The sequence below is a fragment of the Artemia franciscana genome, chromosome 3 (assembly GCF_032884065.1).
Source record: "Artemia franciscana chromosome 3, ASM3288406v1, whole genome shotgun sequence".
In the NCBI taxonomy this organism is placed as follows: domain Eukaryota; kingdom Metazoa; phylum Arthropoda; class Branchiopoda; order Anostraca; family Artemiidae; genus Artemia; species Artemia franciscana.
In genome coordinates, this window is record NC_088865.1 from 15506840 (window position 1) to 15531124 (window position 24285).

Here is a 24285-nt window from a genome sequence, read left to right on the forward strand (position 1 = left end):
TTAAAATTGTTCTTTGATATATATATATATATATATATATATATATATATATATATATATATATATATATATATATATATATATATATATATATATATATATATATATATATATATATATAACCAAGCTTTTCCGTAAGTAAATTTATAGTAAAGATAACATAAAAACTAATTTTTACCTTAAAGGTTTCTAAAATTAGGTTAATAAAATGTTAGTAGACACTTATTTCATCTTTACTTAAAAAGCTATCAAGACAGCTAAATAAATTTTATATTTAAACAAGGGAGTATCCAGAATTTTTTTTTTTTTGGGGGGGGGTAAAAAATTTGTGATACAAATCACAAATTTGCTTATATGCATTTTTTCTTCGATTTTATGAGTCAGATAAATTTTTTTGGAGGGGGGTTCAGCCCTGAGCCCCCTTTCCTGGATACGGCCTTGCTTCAAAGTAAAAACTCTGATATAATATTAAAATCAAAACCTAAAAACGTTACATGGGTATCTATTAAAAAAAAAAAGGTAGCTGGCAATCTCAAATCGTTGCTTTCAAGTCAAAAGTTTATCTTCTCAAAATTAAATATATTTTTTTTAATTTGGAATATGAGTAGAGGGGACAGGCTAAGTTATTTGGTGTTTTGCTGATTAATTTGTAAAGGAAATATGTCGTTATGACTGAGAGTTTTGGTTATAAATAAATTAATCAGGATTCAGTATGCCAATAATTCCCGTTTTTAGCTTTAGATGTGTTTTGTTGAAAAATTTCTTTTATGTTCATATAGTTTTGGTGTTTCTCTAGAATCAAACTTCCAGAAAACTGACTTAAATCACTTCGATTGTCATAACAGAATTGAGATAAATTCATATTGTCAATTGCGATCTGGAGATTCTTATATAAATATGTTTACGATAGCGACAAATATTGATCACGATTCACCTGTTCAGAGATCATGGTCAGTGGAAAAGAAACCATTCATAAAAAAAGCTTACACGTACAGGTTCCGTACTGACAGCCTTTAAGTAGGAATGTGAAGCCACGGTATACCTAAATTAATCAACAGTGCTGTGCAGCAAATTTCATTCTTTTTTGCTTCTGTCTCTGATTACAAAACCACACTCTAACAACATTCTTTTTCAAATCTAGTTTTTCAGCAATTGCTGCTATTTTTTCACCACTTGGTCTTGGTTGTACACTGAAATAGGCTTCAAGAGAACGTTTTTCTGGCGCTGCTATGCTTGTCCTCTTTCTTTTCTTTTCTGTAGATGGCAACACTGAAGGCGCGTCCGGATTACGCCGCCGATCTCGGGCTTGGGCCTCCGCTTCCTCTAGCCATGTTTGAAGAACCGGCTTTAACGCTATCATGTTATTGTGAGATAGTGTCAACGACTCAAAACTGGAAATATTATATTCTGTCAGCATATAAAAGAAAAACAAGTATTAGCAGATACTATAAAAAGATTGCCACCCATTCCTGGAACAACAGTCACACATAAATAAAAGAGAAATGGTTTAGGGAGTACAAAAAAAGTCTATTGCCATTGTGTTTATCATCAGATTACTTATTTTATGAAGCTTTGTACTGCTGTTTAAAAATTAGGAAATAATCCTGGCTCCCGTAGCTCCTCTCCAAACAGCACCCTGGTTCTCAAAGAAAAGTCTCAGTTCATTCTCTCGGATAAGAGTTAGTCACCTAATTACCATAGCCCAGAGGACAGAAGTATTAGTAAACAAAGCTACTTACTAATCTACAATGTTTCTAAGGTTAGAATCCTGTCAAAGTAATGGAGCATCACATAAAATAAATAATTTTGGTTGATATTTTTTAGATGGTTGTTGAAGCAATATGGAAAGAAAAATGTAACCAGATTCCAAGTTTGGGCACTTCCAGATAAGCTAGGACGATGAAATTTGGCAGGCATATCAGGGACCAGACCATATTAAATTAGAAATAGTCTTTTCCCCGATTCGTTTATCCTGGATTGTTTATCCTGATATGTGGAAATTTCACATTTTATCTCCCTTATGAATATTTTCAGTTTGTTTGACTTTTCATCAAATGTTTTGAGGGACTAGATAGGGGTTCTAGATTTCAATACACCATCACTTCAGCAAAACTTTTTTAGCATTAGGAATTTTGCTACAAGGTTTCAGCCAATTCGGGAAACACAACACTAATAATTTTGCATAAAAATTTTAAGAAACTTTATCGATTCAGACATTTCTAAGACCAAAGGGAAAAGCCTGCCCGATACATTTACCCTTGTTACAAAACTCAAACTTATCAAAATACTAGCATTGAGATTGATTTATCTGGACAAAGATTCCCTTAGAAGATGAAGAAATACACTAAAAAAAATTTGCTTAAAAAGTTGCTACTGGCATGGGTTTTGGGAGGAAAAACGCACCAGGACTTAGATTATGCTGGTGATTTAAGCATATTAGATGAAAGTGTAAGCAAAATGACTGAATTTTTAGAGGTTTTGCGAGTTCAGGGTGCTAAAATTGGTTTGAAAAATACTGTTAAGAAGACTAATTCACTAAGGCTAAGAAAAAGTGAAGATGAAAAGGTGACGTTGGGTAATGACAAGATTGATCAGGTGGGCAGCCTCACTTACATTGGTAGTATTATTAGTAAGGACAGTGGGAGCAGTGAAGATGTAAAAGTAGAAAAGCTAAGGCTCAGGGTGTTTTTTTTCACAGTTAAAAAAAGTTTGGAAGAATAGGAAGATAAGTCTACAAACCAAGATTAAAATATTGGAAGCTACAGTGATGACAGTGGTCAAATATGGCTCTTAACCATGGACACTCTGAAAAGCGGACCAAAATTTACTAGATGTTTTCCAGAGAAATTGCCTACGGATTGTTGTGGGTACCCGGCTGACTGACCGTATTTCAAACAGTAGGTTGTACGAAAAATGTGGTTCAATCCCGCTTTCTAGGGCTATTAAACAAAAAAATGTTTTTTTATTTGAAAGTAAGGATCGATATTAAAACTTAAAACGAACAAAAATTACTCCGTATATAAAAGGGGCTATTCCCTCCTCAATGCCCCGCTCTTACGCTAAAGTTGAACTCTTTTTCTCAACTCTACTTTTTCAAACAGTAAAAAACTTTAGCGTAAAGAGCGGAGCGTTGTGGAGGAAACAGCCCCTTTTATATACGGAGTAATTTTTGTTCGTTTTAAGTTTTAATATCGCTCCTTACTTTCAGTTAAAAATACTTGTTTTTATTTAATTTCTGAAAGTTTTTAAATTAAGGCATGTTTTGATTCTGGCTCTCTGCAAATGAATAATTAAAACGAAATTCGCATATTAATTTATTTTTATGGCTAAATGGCTTTCTCATAGTTTTGATCGGACGATTTTGAGAAAAAAGAGCGGGGGAGTAGGCACAAATACCCTCCAATTTTTTGGTTATTTAAAAAAGCAACTAGAAATTTTTATTTTTTACGAACGTTTTTATTAGTAAAAATATACGTAACTTACAAATTAGCTTACGTAACGAACTTCTATATTTGTATGTTCTTATTACGTATATGAGGGGGCTCATCACCTCGTCAATACCTCGCTGTTTACGCTAAAGTTTAAATTTTGTCCCAATTCCTTAAGATTGACCCCTGAATCACAAAGCCCGTAGAATAAATAGTTGAAATTAATAAAGTTACTTTAGCGTAAAGAGCAAGGTATTAGGAGGAGGTGAACCCCTCATATAAGTAATTATTTCTGTTCGATTTAAGTTTTAATGCTGCTCCTAACTTTCAGTTGAAAAAACTTTTTCATATTTTTTTCATTGTTCTTTAAAAAATGCTTAAAAAATCCTGCGCCCCCTTCATGGGAATTTTTTTTCCCTCATGAAAAATTACTCCATGGAAAGATCACTCCCTCACCTCACCCCCTCCACCAACCAAAAAGCCCCCCCCCCTGAAAGCGTCTGTACACTTCCTAATAACCATTACTATGCGTAAACACTGGTCAAAGTTTGAAACTTGCCGCCCCTCCCATGGGGACTGCGGAGGAGTAAGTCGTCCCAAAGACATAGTTATTAAGTTTTTCGACTATGCTGAATAAAATAGCTATCTCAGAATTTTGATCCGGTGACTTTGGGAAAAAAGAGCTTGGGAGGGGGCCTAGGTACCCTCAAATTTTTTGGTCACATAAAAAGGGCACTAGATCTTTTCATTTAAGATAGAATGAGCCATTCTAGGACCAATGGGTCGATACAATCACCCCTGGGGAAAAAAAACAAAAAAATAAACAAATAAACACGCATCCGTGATCTGTCTTGTGGCAAAAAATACAAAATTCCATATTTTTTAGATAGATGCTTTAAACTTCTATTTTAGGGTTCTCTGATACGCTGAATCTAATGGTGTGATTTTCTTTTCATTTCTTTTTTCGATTTTCTTTGCAAAGATGCAATGACTTTTAAGGGTTGTTTCATCCTATTTTCTAAAATAAGGCAAATTCTCTCAGGCCCGTAACTTTTGATGAGCAAGTCTAAACTTAACGAAACTTATGTATTTAAAATCAGCATCAAAATTTGATTTTTTTGTTGTAACTATTGTTATATAAATTCCGTTTTTTAAAGTGTCGATTACTATTGAGCCGGGTCGCTCCTTACTACAGTTCGTTACCACGAACTGTTTGATAATGAAAAAAAAGGTTGAGATGACTAGGCCGAATTCTGTGGAGGAAGGATGACAGATTGCTGAAGATTGTCCTTTTTGGCCAATCGTCTGGGGCTACACGGAAAGCAGGTCGTCCTCATCTGGGTTGGGAGGATGTCATAAATTAAGATTTAAAGGAAGTGGGAAACTTCCTGGGAGGGTGTAAACAGGGAGGCCTTGAATAGATTAGGTTGCAGGAGGAGCGTGCGTAGCTATGTTGGCCTCCGGCTACTTGGTGCTGTAGTGAGTTATTATCAGTGATAGTTGTAGTAGTATCAAAATATTCGGTTTTACAATTACAACTTCAAATTGTTTGATTTTCGTGGAACGGCTTAGTCTATAATAAGTATTTGTGAACATGTGTATGTTTGTCCCCCGGTAAAAACTGTAACTAGGGTACTTATGTATTATACGAGTAACACTCGAGAAGTGAATTTTTGTTGATGCTGATGAAATAAAACAAAATAAAAATACAAAACTTTGTTAACAAAATTTTGGACACTACAACAAAGAACTATGGAAGGGGGGTGGCCCGGAGTGCATTATATTAAATGCGTTACCTAAACCTAACCTAGCATAACCTCACCAAAATACCCACTAAAAATTCAATTAAAATATAGCTACAATGTATTTTCCCAGCGAGCCGAAGCTAATTGTCTGGTATTAGCACCATGAAAAGCGGGTAATGTCTCACATTCGCGATCGAAATTCTCAAGGCTTTCTTGTATATTACAAATAAGTAAAAAAACATGTTTTTTAACTGAAAGTAAGGAGCGACATTACAACTTAAAACGAACAAAAAATACTTCGTATAGGAAAGGGGCTGCTTCCTCATCAACGCCCCGCTCTTTACGCTAAAGTTTGATTCTTTCTCTCAACTCTGCTTTTTAAGGCAGTAAAAAACTTTCAAACAGTTCGTGGTAACGAACTGTAGTAAGGAGCGACCCGGCTCAATAGTAACCAAAACTCTAAAAAATGGAATTTTGATACCAATACCTACATCAAAAGAATCGCATTTTAATGCTGATTTTAAATATATAAGTTTCATCAAGTTTAGTCTTACCCATAAAAAGTTACGAGCCTGAGAAAATTTGCGTTATTTTAGAAAATAGGGGGAAACGCCTTCTAGAAGTCATAGAATCTTAACGAAAATCACACCATCAGATTCAGCGTATCAGAGAACCCTACTGTAGAAGTTTCAAGCTCCTATCTACAAAAATGTAGAATTTTGTATTTTTTGCCACAAGGCAGATCACGGATGCGTGTTTATTTGTTTTTTTGTTTTTTTGTTTGTTTTTTTTTTCCCAGGGGTGATCGTATCGACCCAGTTGTCCTAGAATGTTGCAAGAGGGCTCATTCTAACGGGAATGAAAAGTTCTAGTGCCCTTTTTAAGTGACCAAAAAAATTGGAGGGCACCTAGGCCCCCTCCCACGCTAATTATTTTACCAAAGTCAACGGATCAAAATTCTGAGATAGCCATTTTATTCAGCGTAGTCGAAAAACCTTATAACTATGTCTTTGGGGACAAAATACTCCCCCACAGTCCCCATGGGAGGGGCAACAAGTTACAAACTTTGACCAATGCTTACATATAGTAATGGTTATTGGGAAGTGTACAGGTGTTTTCAGGAGGATTTTTTTGGTTGGGGGAGGGTTTGAGAAGAGGGGGATATAATGGGGGAACTTTCCATCGATAATTTGTCATGGGGGAAGAAAATCTCCACGAAGGGAGCGCAGGATTTACTAGCATTATTTAAAAACACAATGAAAAAATAAATATGAAAAAGTTCTTTCAGCTGGAAGTAAGGAACAGCACTAAAACTTAAAACAAACAGAAATGATTACCCATTTGAGGGGCTCACCTCCTCCTAATACCTCGCTCTTTACGTTAAAGTATTTTTAGTAATTTCAACTATTTATTCTACGGCTTTTGTGATTCTGGGGTCATTCTTAATGAATTGGGACAAAATTTAAGCTTTAGTGTAAAGAGCGAGGATCTGACAAGGGGGCGAGCCCCCTCATATATGTAATAAAAATATGAGAATACAAAAGTTCTTTGCGTAAGCTAATTTATAAGTTACGTAAATCTTTTACTAATAAAAATATTCGTAAAAAATTAAAAGTTCTAGTTGCCTTTTTAACTAACCAAAAAATCGGAGGGCAACTAGGCTTCTTCCTCCGCTCTTTTTTTCTCAAAATCATTCGATCAAAATTATGAGAAAGCCATTTAGCCAAAAAAAAAAAATGCAAATTTCGTTTTAATTATTCCTCTGCGGAGAGCCAAAATCAAAACATGCATTGATTCAAAAACGTTCAGAAATTAAATAAAAAAAACAAGTTTTTTTAACTGAAAGTAAGGAGCGACATTAAAACTAAAACGAACAGAAATTACTTCGTATATGAAAGAGGCTGCTTCCTCATCAACGCCCCGCTCTTTACGCTAAATTTTTTTTTACTGTTTAAGAAAAAATTGAGAGACAGAGTCAAACTTTAGCGTAAAGAGCGGGGCGTTGAGGAGGAACCAGCCTCTTTCATATACGAAGTAATTTCTGTTCGTTCTAAGTTTTAATGTCGCTCCTTACTTTCAGTTAAAAAACTTGTTTTTTTTTTATTTAATAGCGTAAAGAGCGGGGCGCTGATGAGGAAGCAGCCCCTTTCATATACGAAGTAATTTTTGTTCGTTTTAAGTTTTAATGTCGCTCCTTACTTTCAGTTAAAAAAAACTTGTTTTCTTTTTTTAATTTCTGAACGTTTTTGAATGAATACATGTTTTGATTTCGGCTCTCCGCAGAGGAATAATTAAAACGAAATTTGCATTTATATTTTTTTTTTTTTTGGCTAAATGGCTTTCTCATAGTTTTGATCGAATGATTTTGAGAAAAAAGCAGCGAGGGAGGAAGCCTAGTTGCCCTCCGATTTTTGGTTACTTGAAAAGGCAACTAGAACTTTTAATATTTTACGAATATTTTTATTAGTAAAAGATATACATAACTTATAAATTAGCTTACGTAACGAACTTCTGTATTCTCATGTTTTTATTAAATCTATGAGGGGGTTCACCCCCTCGTCCGTACCTCGCTCTATACACTAAAGCTTAAATTTTGTCCCAATTCGTTAACAATGACCCCTGAATCACAGAAGCCGTATAATAAATAGTTGCAATTACTAAAAATACTTTAGCGTAAAGAGCGAGGTATTAGGAGGAGGTGAGCCCCTCATATGCGTAATAATTTCTGTTCGTTTTAAGTTTTAACGTGGCTCCTTACTTCCAGTTGATAAAACTTTTTTATATCTATTTTTTCATTGTTTTTTTTTTTAATAATGCTAGAAAATCCTGCACTCCCTTCATGGAAATTTTCTTCCCCCATGACAAATTCCTCGATGAAAAGTTCCCCCACCATATTCACCTCTTCTCAACCCCTCCCCCAACCAAAAAATGCCCCTGAAAACGTCTGTACACTTCCCAGAAGTCAGTACACTTCTGGCAAGTTCGTTACCACGAACTGTTTGATAAGTACCGTAACTAGTCACCAGAGGACCTCAATTAGCCTCAGTTCGCAAGAACATAGGAGGGATACATATTCAAAATCAAGGGGGGGGGGGAGTTGCTTCGTTTTTTTTTAATTTTTTCACTGAGAATATTAAAAAAACGTGTTTTTCATTGGTAATATCACCCAATAGATATGATTCAGAATCTAGAGGGGGTAAATATGAAGTCTGGGAATGACACCGAACCCATGTGAATCCTATCTAATTGTCGCCGATGGCCACGGTCTTTGTTTGTAATTAAATAAAAAAAACTAGTTTTTTAACTGAAAGTAAGGAGCGACACTAACACTTAAAACGAACAGAAATTACTCCGTATATGAAATGGGTTTTCCCCTCCACAATCCCTCGCTCTTTACGCTAAAGTTTTTAATTGTTTTAAAAATTAGAATTGTGGCAAAGAGTCAAACTTTCGCGTAAAGAGCGAGGGATTGCGGAGGGGAAAACCCGTTTCATAAACGGAGTAATTTCTGTTCGTTTTAAGTTTTAATATCGCTCCTTACTTTCAGTTAAAAAATGATTTTTTTATTTAATTTCTGAACGTTTTTGAATTAATGCATGTTTGATTTTGGCTCTCCGCACATAAATTATTAAAATGAAATTTTCATACTAATTCTCTTTTTGGTTAAATGGCTTTCTCTTAATTTTGATCAGACGATTTTGAGAAATCGTCTGGGGTGGGGAAGGAGGCGTAGTTGCCCTCCAATTTTTTGGTTACTTAAAAAGGCAACTAGAACTTTTAATTTTTAACGAACGTTTTTATTAGTAAAAAATATACATAACTTAAGAATTAACTTACGTAAAAAAAGTTTATATTCTTATATTTTTATTATGTATATGAGGGGGTTTGTCCCCTCGTTAATACCTCGCTCTTTATACTAAATCTTAGTTTCTGTCCCAATTCTTTAAGAATGACCCCTGAATCAGAAAGGCCGTAGAATAAGTAGTTGAAATTTCTAAAAATACTTTAGCATAAAGAGCGATGTATTTACCTCCTCCTAAATACCTCGCTCTTTATGCTAAAGTATTTTTAGAACCCCTCATATGCTTAATAATCTCTGTTCGTTTTAAGTTTTAATGCTACTCCTTACTTTCAATTGAAAAAACTTTTTCATGTTTATTTATTCATTGTTTTTTTTATAGCAATGCTATTGGGTTTTTCTTCCATATAGACATATTCCTCCAAGGAAAGATACTCCCACTTAGCCCCCTCCCCTCAACCCGACCCCCCAAACCAAAAGAATCCCCCTGAAAACGTCTGTACGCTTCCCAATAACCATTACTATAAGTAAACACTGGTCAAAGTGTGTAACTTGCAGCGCCTCCCCCAGGGACTGTGGGGGAGTAAGTTGTCCCTAAAGACATAGTTATTATGGTTTTTGACTATGTGGAACAAAATGGCTACCTCAAAATTTTGATCCGTTGACTCTGGGAAAACATGAGCGTGGGAGGGGGCCTAGGTGCCCTCCAGTTTTTTCGGTCACTCAAAAAGGGCACTAGAACTTTTCATTTACATTAGAATGATCCCTCTTGCGACATTCTAGGAACACTTGGTCGATACGATAACCCCAAGAAAAAAAAAAAAAAACAAAAACAAATAAACACGCACCCATAATCTGTCTTCTGGCAAAAAATTTGAAATTCCACATTTTTGTAGATAAGAGCTTGAAATTTTTGCTATAGGGTTCTCTTATATGCTGAATGTGATGGTCTGATTTTCGTTAAGATTCTATGACTTTTAGGGGGTTTTCCCCCCTATTCTCCAAAATAAAGTAAATATTCTCAGGCTCTTAACTTTTGATGACAAAGATTAAATTTGATAAAACTTATATATTTAAAATCAGCATAAAAATACGATTCTTTTGATGTATCTCTTAGCATCAAAAGTCCGATTTTTAGAGTTTCGTTTACTATTGAGCTGGGTTGCTCCTCACTGCAGTTCGTTACCACGAACTGTTTGATTTTACATATACTTTGGGTTTGGCTGTACTTAGCTGATGTTCAGTGCTGGTGGCTAGTTTGCATACTATTTATACGTAATTTTTTTAACGTAGAGAAGATATCCTGTGGTTAATTATCATGTCTATTAATGCATAAAAATATAGACAATATTATTGTAGCTCTATAGTATATTTAATTTACAATTGTTTTTGTCAGGGTTTAAGAGAAGAAGACAGTTTCGTTCAATGTAAAACCAAGTATGGTTGCTTGATAAACGTATATCAGTCACGCTCATATATTAGATTCTTTTTAGAAACTTTTATGGAGCGTTAACTTTTTCGTCAAATTTATTAACGAACGCTATATACCAAATCCAAAACAATCATATTACTATCAGTCTTAAGACCTCATCTACGAACGGCAGGTCAGAATTTATGAGAATGTCTTTTTTAGCTTTTCAACATCTAATTTTAACTTTTTCATCTATCCTTTTTTATAGCGAGTAAGAACACAATTAGACACTAAATGAAGCTTATTAATATAAACGTCGAATTTTCTTCTTATATTTCAATCAGTTAGTTTTGTGTGGTCATTTTAGAGAATAGGCCATCAAACCGATAATGGCTACTAGGCAATAATGCACAGATTAGGAGGGGAGGGGGAGATATCTGACGGTGGTAACTGCAAGGAATACTGTTTCTTCTGCCACTACTACTACTAAAGACTCACTGCAGTACCAAGTTATCTGAGGCCAACACAGCTACGCTCACCCCTCCTCAATCTCAATTTGTTCAGAGCCTGCATCTTTACACTCTCCCGAGAAATTCCCTGTAAATATTTAAAATAATTATTTTGAAATTACCCATCAAACATTATAATATAATAGCTTGCAGAGTCCTAGAAAAAGCGAGAACAGAGTTCACAGCTTATTTATTCATCAATATCTGGATTAGACCTGGAAATGGAGGAAATGGAGATGAAAATTAGCATATTTGAGCATATTTGGCAAAATATGAAAAAATATTTTAAGCCCCCCCCCCATTTACAAAAAGACAAAATTGTTATGCCTTTTTAAAGTATCAAAAGAAATCGTAACAGTATTTCTGTTGCTCTTTGCCTTTTTGTGGCAAGACAATTCTGGCCCCAAGAGGGTGAAAAACCTGTCCATCAGAATTGCGATTTATATACCCTCGTCGATTTAAAATTAATAACAGGCTATCTGTTTTGTCTCCCAGTTAAGACATCACAATGGTAATGGTACGTGGTATCGGTCGTCCCCCAAAAATAGATGTAATTCATACACAATAAAATATTATTATAGACAATTATTTTTAAGTTTAATTTAAATCAGTTGATTCCTTTGAGATTTCATTTATTTATGCACGTTAATGCGTAGTTATACTCAACTATTAATAAGGAAGGGGTCAGTAATTCTTTTCCCAAGTGGGTTGTGGAGGAGTTTGTACATAATGGCTGTAAGTTGGCAGTTCCTCTTTGATTGTGGAAAATTCTGAATGTAAGGTAAAACAGTCAATTCACATAATTGATGGGTAAGTCATATCGCACAGATGGGGGAGGGGAGTAGCCTCTGAGCAAAATGTATTAAAAATTTCGGACCCCCCCCCTTCTATGCCGGGAGACATGTCTTAAAGGTTAAATCGAAATTGCACATAAACAGCACGGGATGAAAGGGTTACCAGCCTCTTTAAGACAAGCCCTGGAAAAAAGTCAAATAGAGATAGAAATTAAGTAAAAGAAATAAGTTCCTTCTAGCTGATAGTAAAGAGAGTCGTTAGGATATAAACTAAACATGAATTATGCCTTATGTACAAAGTCTACCACTTCCCTTAATGCTTTAATGCTTTACGTTTTAATGCTTCTTTAGTGCTTAATACATTTACCTGATGTTTCACAAACTTAAAAACTTAATAAAAATGTGTTCTGTATTTCAATATTAGAAAACAATCCCTTGTATACCTAGAAAAATTAAAGGGTGAAACCTTTTTTCTTCAAAAAACAGCTTCAGTATTAGTATTGAAGTCCACAAAATGTGCTAATGTTATTTTGCCTCAATTTGCTTTCGGCAACCTAAGATCTTCCATATTCTTTGAGTATACAGCGACACAACATAAAATATAAACTTTGCTAAAAGGTCAATACAAATAACTATGCTCAAAAGAATTCATTTCAACTTTTATACGTTAAACTTAAATATCTATTTGTATCAGTGGGAGATCAAGGGATGCCTCCCTCCCCTGACGCAGTGGTGAATTTGTGGTTGGGACCGCTTGCTCTGATTTGAATTAAAACGAAATTATTTTTTTAATGGGTTTTAATATTTGAATTTTTGATAAGTTTTTAATTATTAAGACATTTTAGTTCTGCAAACAAGTTTAAAACAAGGTTTTGGTTACTTTGTGCGGTCTCTGTTAGATTTTACTAACGTTGCACACGGCCAAAAAAATTTTACTAAATTTAAGTTAATCAAGGGAATCTGTCCGTATTACCACAAAAGCTAACTGGGAGGTGAAAATCTTCGTATCATAATAATAAGGAGAGGAAGTTTAAAATCTTAACTTCTTTAGGCTGTCGAAATGATTTTTTAGGATTGTGCTGTCGTAATGGGGTTGAAAAGCAAAATCTTCGCTTCTTTTTACTATAAAAATTTGTTTTCGAGTCTTGCTATGGCATTGAGGCGAATAAATATCATTACTTTTTTTGGCTGTCTATTTTGTTTTTTAGGGTTGGCTTTTTTGGCAAAGCAGGGTTGTTTCTACAACATTGTTGCTTTTTAGGGGATTTGTATATTTGTCCATAAAATTGTTTAAACTACTGTATATACCACTGAGGATTTTTATACTTATTTTGATATATGTCATCGAACCAAATTTCCACGATTAGTTGTTTATAGATCAAAATTTATACAGGACAATTCTCTTACTTAATGCTAGATCTGAGTCAAATTTCAATTTTTTCTTTTTTGTGCTCAACAGACATACCGAAATTTAAAATTTGAATTGAATATATGAAAATTTCAAGATAAAAAAAAATAATAAGAAATCTACCACAGCTTGAAACCCTGAAAATTTAAATCAGCAATCTGTACCTATCAAATACAAAAATAACAAACCCGTAATTATTTGTTTTTTTCAGGGGTATTTTGACTTACATACTTAGTTTGAAGCATATACCTTAATATTTTTTGACGATTTTGGTCTTTATTCAAATATTCTAAGATGAATAGAAGAGGAAATACTAACGAAGAACTCTAAACTGACAGGACTCTAGACTGACGGACTGGCCATTTTAAACATTCACCAAAATATTAAGGTAGACATCGACCGTGCGATAAATAGATATGGCAGTTGTAGAAATAATGAAAAAGACTTTTCTTATAAAATTGTTAATTCTGTAACTTAAGCGAAATATATAGAACTTAAAAAATTGAATAAATACGCTACGTTGTTATGAAAAGTAAAATTTTAATTAGTAAATTTTTGAGATTTCATCAAAGTTGACACTGTTTATTAAAAAAGTATTTTTAAAAAGAAACGGTGATTAGTTAATGCTATATTGCCTATACTTTAAACACTCGTTTTAAATTTCTTCTGTGCATTTTTATCGCTTCGTTCTGTATTTCTTGTTACACCCCCAAAAGAACTAGCATTTAATGTTTAATATATATTTTACGAATATACGAGTTATATCTTTATCCCACTCTTCATTACTATCATAGTTACTAGGCGGTGCCATAAAGGTAACACGCTAAATAGTTTGACCTAGACAAATTGTCACAAAGAGTGCATAGCCCCAAAAGATGGTTCAAGACCAATATTTTGTTAACAATTAAATTTAAAAAAGTTTTTTTTAACTGAAAGTAAGGAGCGACATTAAAACTTAAAACGAACAGAAATGACTCTGTATATGAAAGGGGCTTTTCCTCCTCAACGCCCCGCTCTTTACGATAAAGTTTGCCTCTTTCTCGTAATTCTATTTTTTTAAACAGTAAAAACTTTAGCGTAAAGAGCGGGGCCTTGAGGAGAAAAAGCCCCTTTCATATACGGAGTAATTTCTGTTCATTTTAAGTTTTAATGTCGCTCCCTACTCTCAGTTAAAAAAAACGTGTTTTTTTTATTTAATTTATGGACGTTTGTGATTTAATGCATGTTTTGATCTTGGCTCTCCGCACATAAACAAGTAAAACGAAATTTGCATATTAATTTTTCTTTGGTTAAATGGCTTTTTCATAGTTTTAATCGGAGGATTTTAACAAAAAAAGAGCGAGGGAGGAGGCCTAGTTGCCTTTCAATTTTCTGATTACTTCAAAATGCAACTAGAACTTTAATTTTTTACGAACGTTCCATTAGTAAAAAGCATACGTTACTTACAAATTCATTTACGTAACGAACTTCTATATTCGTATGTTTTATTCCGTATATGAGAGGGTTCACCCCTCGTCAATACCTCGCTCTTAACACTAAAGCTTAAATTTTGTCCCAATTCCTTAAGAATGACCCCTGAATAACGAAAGCCGTAAAATAAATAGTTGAAACTACTAAAAATACTTTAGCGTAAAGAGTGAGGTATTACGAGGAGGTAAACCCGTCATATGCGTAATAATTTCTGTTCGTTTTAAGTTTTAATGCTGCTCCTTACTTTTAGTTGAAAAAACTTTTCATATTTATTTTTTCATTTTTTTTAAAGAATGTTAGAAAATCCTACGCCCCCTTCATTAAATTCTCATTTCCCCATGACAAATTCTTCCATGGAAAGATCCTCCCCTGTAACCCCCACTCAACTTCTCCCCCCCCCCAACCAAAAATATCCCCCTAAAAACGTTTATACACTTCCCAATAACCATTACTATTTGTAAACACAGATCAAAGTTTGTAACTTGCAGCCCCTCCCCCCGGGGGACTCTGGGGGAGTAAGTCGTCTCCAAAGACATCTTTATTAGGGTTTTTGACTATGATGAATAAAATGGGTATCTCAGAATTTAGATTTGGTGACTTCGGGAAAAAAATGAGCGTGGGAGGGGGCCTAGGTGCCCTCCAATTTTTTTGTCACTTAAAAGAGCACTAGAACTTTTAGTCTCTGTTAGGATGAGCCCTCTCGTATCACTCTAGGACCACTGAGTCAATGCGATCACCCCCTAAAAAAAAAAAAAAAAAAAAAAAAAAAAGACGCATCCGTGACCTGTCTTCGGGCAAAAAATGTAAATTCCACATTTTTGTAGATAGGAGCTTGAAACTTCTACAATAGGGTTCTCTGATACACTGAATCTGATAGTGTAATTCTCGTTAAGATTGTAAGACTTTTAAGGGTGTTTCCCCCTGTATTCTAAAATGAGGTAAATTTTCTCATGCTCATAACTTTTGAGGTGTTATACTAATCTTAATGAGACTTATATATTTAAAATCAGAATTAAAATGCGATTCTTTTGATGTAACTCTTAGTATCAAAATTCTATTTTTTAGAGTTTCGGTTACTATTGAGCCGGGTCGCTCCTTACTACAGTTTGGTTACCACGAACTGTTTGATAAAAAGCTTAACTCACTTGCCAGAAGTGCAAAGGCAAAAACTTATTCAGAAAATATTAAATATTATATTTTTATTGATGGTGAACAGCCTTTTATTTTTTTTTTTATGGTGGGGCAGTTTTTATAACATACTAATTTTGTATCAATATTTTTATACCATCTGAACTTCAACAGATTTATTAGAACTTTAACCCTCACTAGATTTTAGATTAAATTTACGACCATTTCCACTACCTACTTACAACACATAACTGTCGAAGTTCCCAGATCCACGAAAATTCTAGATCCGCTCCTGATTTGTATTTATTTCTTATTCAAGTAGAAACAAAATTCTACATGCTAAAACTAATAAAAAAAGACTCAATTTTCTGATTTTATGTATAGTTTCTTATGAGTTTTATTTTATATTTATGTAAATCTATGAAGTGGTAGTGACCCTTAAAATTTATTTCACCTATATCACATGCAGAAAGTAAAATCGTACATTCTGATTAATAATTAAGCTATATATTTGATTTTCTTTTTGACGTACCGACAAATAGTAGACTGCGATAAGGCCCCTACACCTGGGAGGCGCAGGTTCGCCAAGGCTTTTCCAACATCCGCTTGAGTTACTCCTAATTTTATTCTTCTTTGTTTGAATTTTTCTGCAAATTGTTCAAGTTCTCGCGGATCTGTTTCTGCAATTCCTGCCGTACAGTTTAAAGGTAAGTGTGTCATATGTGGAGGCTGAAAGAGAAAAACATACTTTGAAATATCTATCTTGTGACACAGAATAATACTAAAAATTAAAATTTTAGTGTTTATCTGGAGGGATGTCAGAACATGTGTCTGAATTCATAAAGATATTTGCAGTGCAAATTATACTTCAATTTTTCACCTCGTATAGTTCTTTTCTCATGAAGGAACCTTAACATCGCCCTCATCTCAATTCTTCTTTCGTATTGAAATTATATATATATATATATATATATATATATATATATATATATATATATATATATATATATATATATACGTCAGATATAACGGGAGTCTTGGCACAGCTTCGCAGCAGGCGATGGATTTTCGTTGTCAATTATGTTCTAAGCGAGGCTGTTGTCCCAGTAAAGCAGCACATTAATTTACAGCATTTTCTACTTCTGGAATTTTCATGTAACTTTTGGCATAGTTGTTTGTGTCTCGCAAAACTTCCTCATAGAGACCCATTAGGTGACGAGAAACCCAAAATTTAAATAAAGTACAAAAACGTTCTTCAACAGTATGATCGAGGTTTAAAAAGTAGATTGTAAAGAGACTGCGTTGTTCGTCTAAACTGATATTTCTTTATTCTATCCTGATATATAATAATTTGAACAGTTTATTTTAAGAAAAAGATCTTTATTACCTTTTTTTAAGAAATGAACATTCTTATTTTGCATTCTCTCTCTCTCTCTCCCTCTTTCTGTCTCTCCCTATCTCTCTTTCTTTTTTGTGAAGGCTTTTAGTCAACCAGGTACTCTCTTGTTTCTGAGTCTACAGTTTTAATTTTTGTTTGTGTTATTTTTTTTACGTGATTCTTTTTCATTTCTACTGAGAACAGCATGTTGATTATAATATTAAATATTCACAATATGTCTTTATCCTTTAATCGTCAATTTCCCCGATGTTCTGTTTCGTATTAAATAAAAAAAACAAGTTTTTTGAAATGAAAGTAAGGAGCGACATTAAAACTTAAAACGAACAGAAATTACTCCGTATATGGAAGAGGCTTTTCCTCCTCGACACCCCGCTCTTTACGCTAAAGTTTTTTATTGTTTTAAAAAGTAGAGTTGCGAGAAAGAATCAAACTTTAGTGCAAGGTCATCCCCAAACTTATTATGGTTTTCGTCTATGCGGAACAAATGCTATCTCAAACGGCTATCTCAAAATTTTGATTCGTCGACTTTGGGAAAAAAAATGAGCGTGGGAGGGGGCCTAGGTGCCCTCCATTTTTTTCGGTCACTTAAAAAGGGCACTAGAACTTTTCATTTCCGTTAGAGTGACCCCTCTTGCAACACTCTAGGACCACTTGGTCGATACGATGACCCCTGGGAAAAAAAAACAAAACAAAAAAAAAAAACAAAAAAAAAAACAAACAAACAAATAAACAAGCACCCGTGATTTGTCTTCTGGAAAAAAATACGAAATCCCACATTTTTGTAGATTGGACCTTGAATAAGGTTCCAAAATAAGGCAAATTTTCTCAGGCTCGCAACTTTTGATGACAAAGACTAAATTTGGTGAAACTTATATATTTGAAATCAGCATAAAAATCCAATTCTTTTTATATATCTTTTGCATCGGAATTCCGTTTTTTAGAGTCTCGTTTACTATTGAGCCGGGTCGCTCCTTACTACAGTTCGTTACCACGAACTGTTTGATATACTTGTGCTACTTATTTTCTGAATTTAGTTTTTCTGAAAAATGTTCTTACTTTCTGAAAAATGTGGCTAATTAGCAACAGTAATCCTGTTCAAGTATATCAATGTTGTGGTAGATTAGAAAAAGTGTGGTAGATTTAAAACAAACCAAACTTGCCATGAATAAAATGTCAATCACAGATTATACAGAAACTACGTTGAACAGAAAAAGTCAGGTTTAAAACAAGCGTAAATTCTAACGAATAGCATCCCCTAAAGAGCTACCACCTCCCCCCGCCCTTAATAATTCAGACTTTTGAAAATAAGAAATTTAATAAAACATACGGAGAAAAAATACAATTAACTTTTTTCTGGCAGCGCATTAAGTTACATTTTTGCAAAACGGCACATATATTCATCCATGTTTTTCCGTAATATCAAAATCAATATTCAAAATAATGTATAAAAATAATATCCACGATACTCATATAATGAGTAAATAACGGGTTCAGGGAAAAACTGGGCTAGCGAAAAAACTCTATGTAAAAAAAGTTGTGTGATATTGTAAATAGATTTATTGGTTTCTGCGAAAAAGATTAATATTTTGATAATTTTAGCTTTAAAATTGATAATAAAAAAGTTGTAAATTCACCGTTTTCATATGCCTATTGAGCGATTGTTATGCCTTCGGTCTTTTTTTCCTTAGAAGATTTGTACAAACTTGATCACAGCTTCCCTATATCTGGATATAACCCTATATATATATATATATATATATATATATATATATATATATATATATATATATATATATATATATATATATATATATATATATATATATATATATATATATATATATATATATATATATATATATATATATATATATATATATATATATATATATATATATATATATATATATATATAAATATATATATATATATATATATATATATATATATATATATATATATATATATATATATATATATATATATATATATATATATATATATGTATATGTATATGTATATATATATATATATATATATATATATATATATATATATGTATATGTATATATATATATATATAAATATATATATATATATATATATATATATATATATATATATATATATATATATATATATATATATATATATATATATATATACATATATATATGTATATATATATATATATATATATATATATATATATATATGTATATATATATTATATATATATATATATGTATATATATATTATATATATATATATATATATATACTAGCTGTTGGGGTGGCGCTTCGCGCCACCCCAACACCTAGTTGGTGGGGCGCTTCGCGCCCCCCAAGCCCCCCCGCGCGCGTAAGTCGTTACGCGCCATATTAGTTACGCGCTATTGTAGTTGTGTCCCTGTGTCCCACCTGTGAATATACATAGATTTATATATGTGTTTCAAACTACGTAAAAATTGCGAATATACAACATTCTTGGCTTTCCCACTACTGGGAGCTTTCCGTTTCCAATTGCCAGCAATTGATCTGAAAATGTTTGACCAGAGTCATCGTTTTGCAATCGGACACGCATATTTGTAGTTAATTTTAATATTTTTACGTGTGCCCATAAATTAGAATTTTTCAGGCAAGCATTCATTTCGTCTGCAGGAGTTAAACTACATAAAAATTGCGAATATACAACATTCTTGACTTTCCCATTGTCTGTGCATATACAAAGCCGTATGTACTAATAATGACGTCATATGCAAACGCTCTTTTTACAAACAAACAAACATGCATACACACAACTCGTTTTTATATAGATAGATAGATAGATAGATACAATACAATACAAATTAACTGCGTAAAACTTGCGAATATACAACATTCTTCGCTGTCCAATTGTCGCTGCATATAAATAGATTGTCAGGTTTACCGACCCTCGAACATGCAACGTACAATTGTCCATGGGAAAAACAATCAGTATTAAGATCTATACCACATTTTTCTAATGATTGACCTTGAGCTTTGTTAATGGTGATTGCAAATGCTAATCGAATTGGGAATTGCAATCTTTTAAATTGAAAAGGCAGATCCGTTGGAATCATGGGAATGCGAGGAATAAGAACAGCCTCACCCTCAAAAGGCCCTGTCAAGATTGTGGCCTCTATTAGGTTTTCCATTGTTTTTTTTATGGCAAGTCGCGTGCCATTGCAAAGCTTTGGTGGGTTGATATTTCTTAAAAGTATTATTGGTACGCCTATTTTTAGTTGTAGCACGTGTGGTGGAAACCCTGAAAGATCTATGGAATTTAAAAATTCAGATGGATAATTAACCGCTTCATTTGGTTCCAAAACTGTGTCGACTGACTTGTAAAGGACTGCCTGGTCTCGAATCTTGGTCAAAACAATATTGTTGATTTCGTGGACGTCTATATTTTTGGGTGCGAGAATCGCTCTTTCACTTAGCCATTTATTATTTTTATAATTTTTTAGAATATTCGGAATTACTTTTTCAATCAATTCATTTTTGGACGTCACTAAATTACAGAAATCAGCAGGTAGTTGTATACGTCCTGAAATTGAGTCTACTGGGAGCTTTCCGTTTCCAATTGCCAGCAATTGATCTGAAAATGTTTGTCTAGAGTCCTCGTTTTGCAATCGGACACGCATATTTGTAGTTAATTTTAATATTTTTACGTGTGCCCATAAATTAGAATTTTTCAGGCAAGCATTCATTTCCTCTGCAGGAGTTGATCTAGGTATTATAGGTAATGTTTGCCTGAAATCTCCCGCAAGAAATATTAATGTGCTGCCAAAGGGTTTCGACTTCCCTCTCAAATCTTTCAAGCATTGATCCAGAGCCTCGAGCGATTTTTTGTGTGCCATTGTGCACTCATCCCAAATAATAAGTTTGCATTGCTGCAATACTTTACCCATCCCAGATGATTTGGAAACATTGCACGTGGGAGTTTCTGTAGAATGCAAATTCAGAGGCAATTTCAAAGCGGAATGAGCAGTTCTTCCACCAGGCAGCAATGTTGCGGCTATTCCGGACGACGCAATTGCCAACGCTATATCATTTTTTGATCGAATTGATGCCAGAATCAGTTTTATCACAAACGTTTTACCAGTACCTCCTGGCGCATCCAAAAGAAAATTTCTCCAACGTTGTTATCGACACAATGCATTATCGTATCATAAATGTCTTTTTGTTCCGACGTTGACTTGGAAATGTTATTTTGTACATACGACAATAGATCACTCGTACTGTAACTTTGTTCACGATCCAATTCTACACATGTCGAAACAGCAGCGATACGGTTAGGTGAAGGCATTCCCAAATCCTGAAGAGGTTTGTTTGCCATACGTACGCACAAATCTTCTATAATAACTAAAGTGTAGTTATAAATTTCTGATGTAAAATCAAAAGTCATATCTGACGTCTCTAACTGTTTTCGATGGAGTATATCTTCGGACATTTTTGACTTATATTTTTCCCATAACTCTGTAGGAGCTGATGGAGAGCAAGTTGTTAAAATGATGCCAAACAATGCACGAATTTGACTTGGGGTTGACGTTTTGCACTCATGGGGAATATGGAACAACCCACTGGTTATCTACTTCGATAGTGGTACCGTTGCCATTGTAGGTTCTTCAGTCATTTTACAATTGGAAATTTCTCTTTCAACGGTCTTCTTACAATTAAAAATTTGTCTTTGAACGATATTCTTAAATACCTGTGTCCTGGTCGTCATTTATATTCCCTGTGTCCCGGTCGTCATTTGTGTCCCGGTATCCCAGTCTGTAATTTCTCTTTGAGTGTCCCGGTCGTTATTTATATTCCCTCTGTCCCGGTCGTCATTTGTGTCCCGGTCTGTAATTTCTCTTTGAGTGTTTTTTCTTTTTAGTATTTTTTCGTTTTTTACATTTTTTCTTTTTTCAGTTTTCTTTTTCTTCTTTATTTTTCAGCTTCACTATGAAATACATATCGCCGAACCTTTGTTTTTTTAACTAAAATCTGGTAGGCATTGATGACCTTATCCAAGTCAAAATCCCAAACCCAATCATCATCGCTATCATTTTCAGTTTTGATATGTTTTGACTCTCGCTGTCCAGGTGGATCTTCATCTAACTGCGCGGTTTTGCGTTCTTTAGCCTCAAGCCTGTTTCCTTGCTGTTCTTTTGATTCCTCGGCACGCTTTCTTTTCTGACTTTCTCTATCAGCAGCAAGTTTTTTGGCATAGACTCTTTGAGCATCTTCATCGGCTTTTGCCATTGTAAGTTCATCAGTCATTTTAAACTTAAACATTAATAGATTTCTACGTGAACATATATGTCTTAAATATCTTTAATGACGTCACCGTCATAGCAAAAATGACGACAACTAACTTCATGACGTCAGTCGACACAGAAACATGACGTCACCTGATCCACAGACAGACACACAGACAGACAACTTATTTTTATATATATAGATTTATTTCAGAACTAAGATGTAGTAAAAAGACTCATTGTCAGGGGTGAGTGAACTCCGTCTGAAATGTTAAGTCTCAGATAAGGGGCCTAAATTAGGCCTCGCTTTATTGTTACTTGGGGAATTTGATATACTATCAAACAGTCCGTGGTAAAAACCTGTGAGTAAGGAGCGGGACGGCTCAATAGTAACCAAAACTCTAAGAAACAGAGTTTCGAAAACAGTGAGTTTCGTATTTCGAAACTCAGTTTCGAATTTTTACGCTTACTGAAAAAATATAAAATTCATCAAATTCAATGCTACCCATCACAAATTACGAGCCTGAGAAAATGTGCCCAATTTTTGAAAAGAGGCAGAAACACCCTCAAAACATCTAGTGATCTTTATGAAAATTACACCATCAGGTTCAGGATATCAGAGAACCTATTGTAGATGTTTCAAGCTCCTATATGCAAAATTGTGGAATTTTGCATTTTTTCATACCCCATATCTGGATTTAAGGACGGCTCATTTGACCGGAAATCAGAAGCTCTAGTACCCTTTTTAAGTGACCAAAAATATTGTAGGGCTGCTAGCCCTTCTACCACGCTTTTGTTTTTTCCAAAGTCGTCTGATCAAAATTTAGAGATAGCCATAGTTGAAAGACCTAACGATTATGTCTTTGAGGATGACTTGACCCCGCACAGCATATATATATATATATATATATATATATATATATATATATATATATATATATATATATATATATATATATATATATATATATATATATATATATATATATATATATATATATATATATATATATGAGAGAGAGAGAGAGAGAAAAGGTGCAATAGTCATTTACATCGGTGTGCAATCAATAAATTATCTTCCCATTAACAGACTTCCAGTCAAAGAAAATGTGAACAAGGTCGTTTATGTTACCACTGGTTGTAAAATAGTATATTCTTCTGTTTAATACCCATTTTTGTAGGGAGTTATTGTACCAGCTGACGCGGTATCTTAGTTCTGCTATCATATTATCTAGAAAAGAAAATAGCTGCAACACCTCTCCAAATTCTTGGCAAGATATCATTGGACAACACGTATGACAATTTTAAAGATGAGAAAAATAGGTATATTTTATTATATATATTTATTTTTTACATTATATACATTATTTTATTATATGTCTTTTGTATAAATCATTAGACACCTTTTCATTTTTTTTATTCATCGTCTATACCTACTCCTAAGCATTCGCAATATTTAAATGCATCAGTTCACTTATGTGTTTCCCAGGTGTATGTTAGTGGGAGTTACCTTTCCACTTGGTCTATTTTCACTATGATGAAGGCGACAATCGATAGCAACCAATTAGTGATTGAATCAAATTTCTTGAAAATGAGAAAAAAAACCATTGAATAAATGAGCTGTTTTTTCTTAATGGAGCATTCTCTGTCATAAGCCTTTACCCTTACCCTGTCATTTAGTCCCCTTCTTGGCTAAATATTTTTGAAATTAGTAAATACGAACTTCTTGCTAGACGATATTGGCTACATATTTTTTTCTTCAAGTTTTGTTAACCAAGCTGTCACCAAGGCCTTATCAAGAAGGAGGGGGTTACGGGGTTTGAACTCCCCTATACAGTTTTTGTCCGGCTTGTACAAACATAACAAAAACATATATAAATAAATTTTGACACATTTTAAAAAATTTGTTTATGTCCCACTCCCGAAG

At 33.7% G+C, this 24285-nt stretch overlaps 1 protein-coding gene across 1 annotated transcript in view; it reads right to left on the bottom strand.

Moving 5' to 3' along the window:
* Positions 1–289: 289 nt before the first annotated feature.
* Positions 290–24285, bottom strand: part of LOC136024622 (inhibitory POU protein-like) — a 56661-nt gene continuing 32665 nt past the window's right edge. Inside the window, exons 5-6 of the mRNA XM_065700052.1 lie at positions 16225–16421; positions 290–1391 (exon numbers count right to left, since the gene is read on the bottom strand). Of these exons, the coding sequence (XP_065556124.1) occupies positions 1052–1391; positions 16225–16421 (537 nt within the window). The 3' untranslated portion in view covers positions 290–1051. The remainder of the gene's footprint in view (positions 1392–16224; positions 16422–24285) is intronic.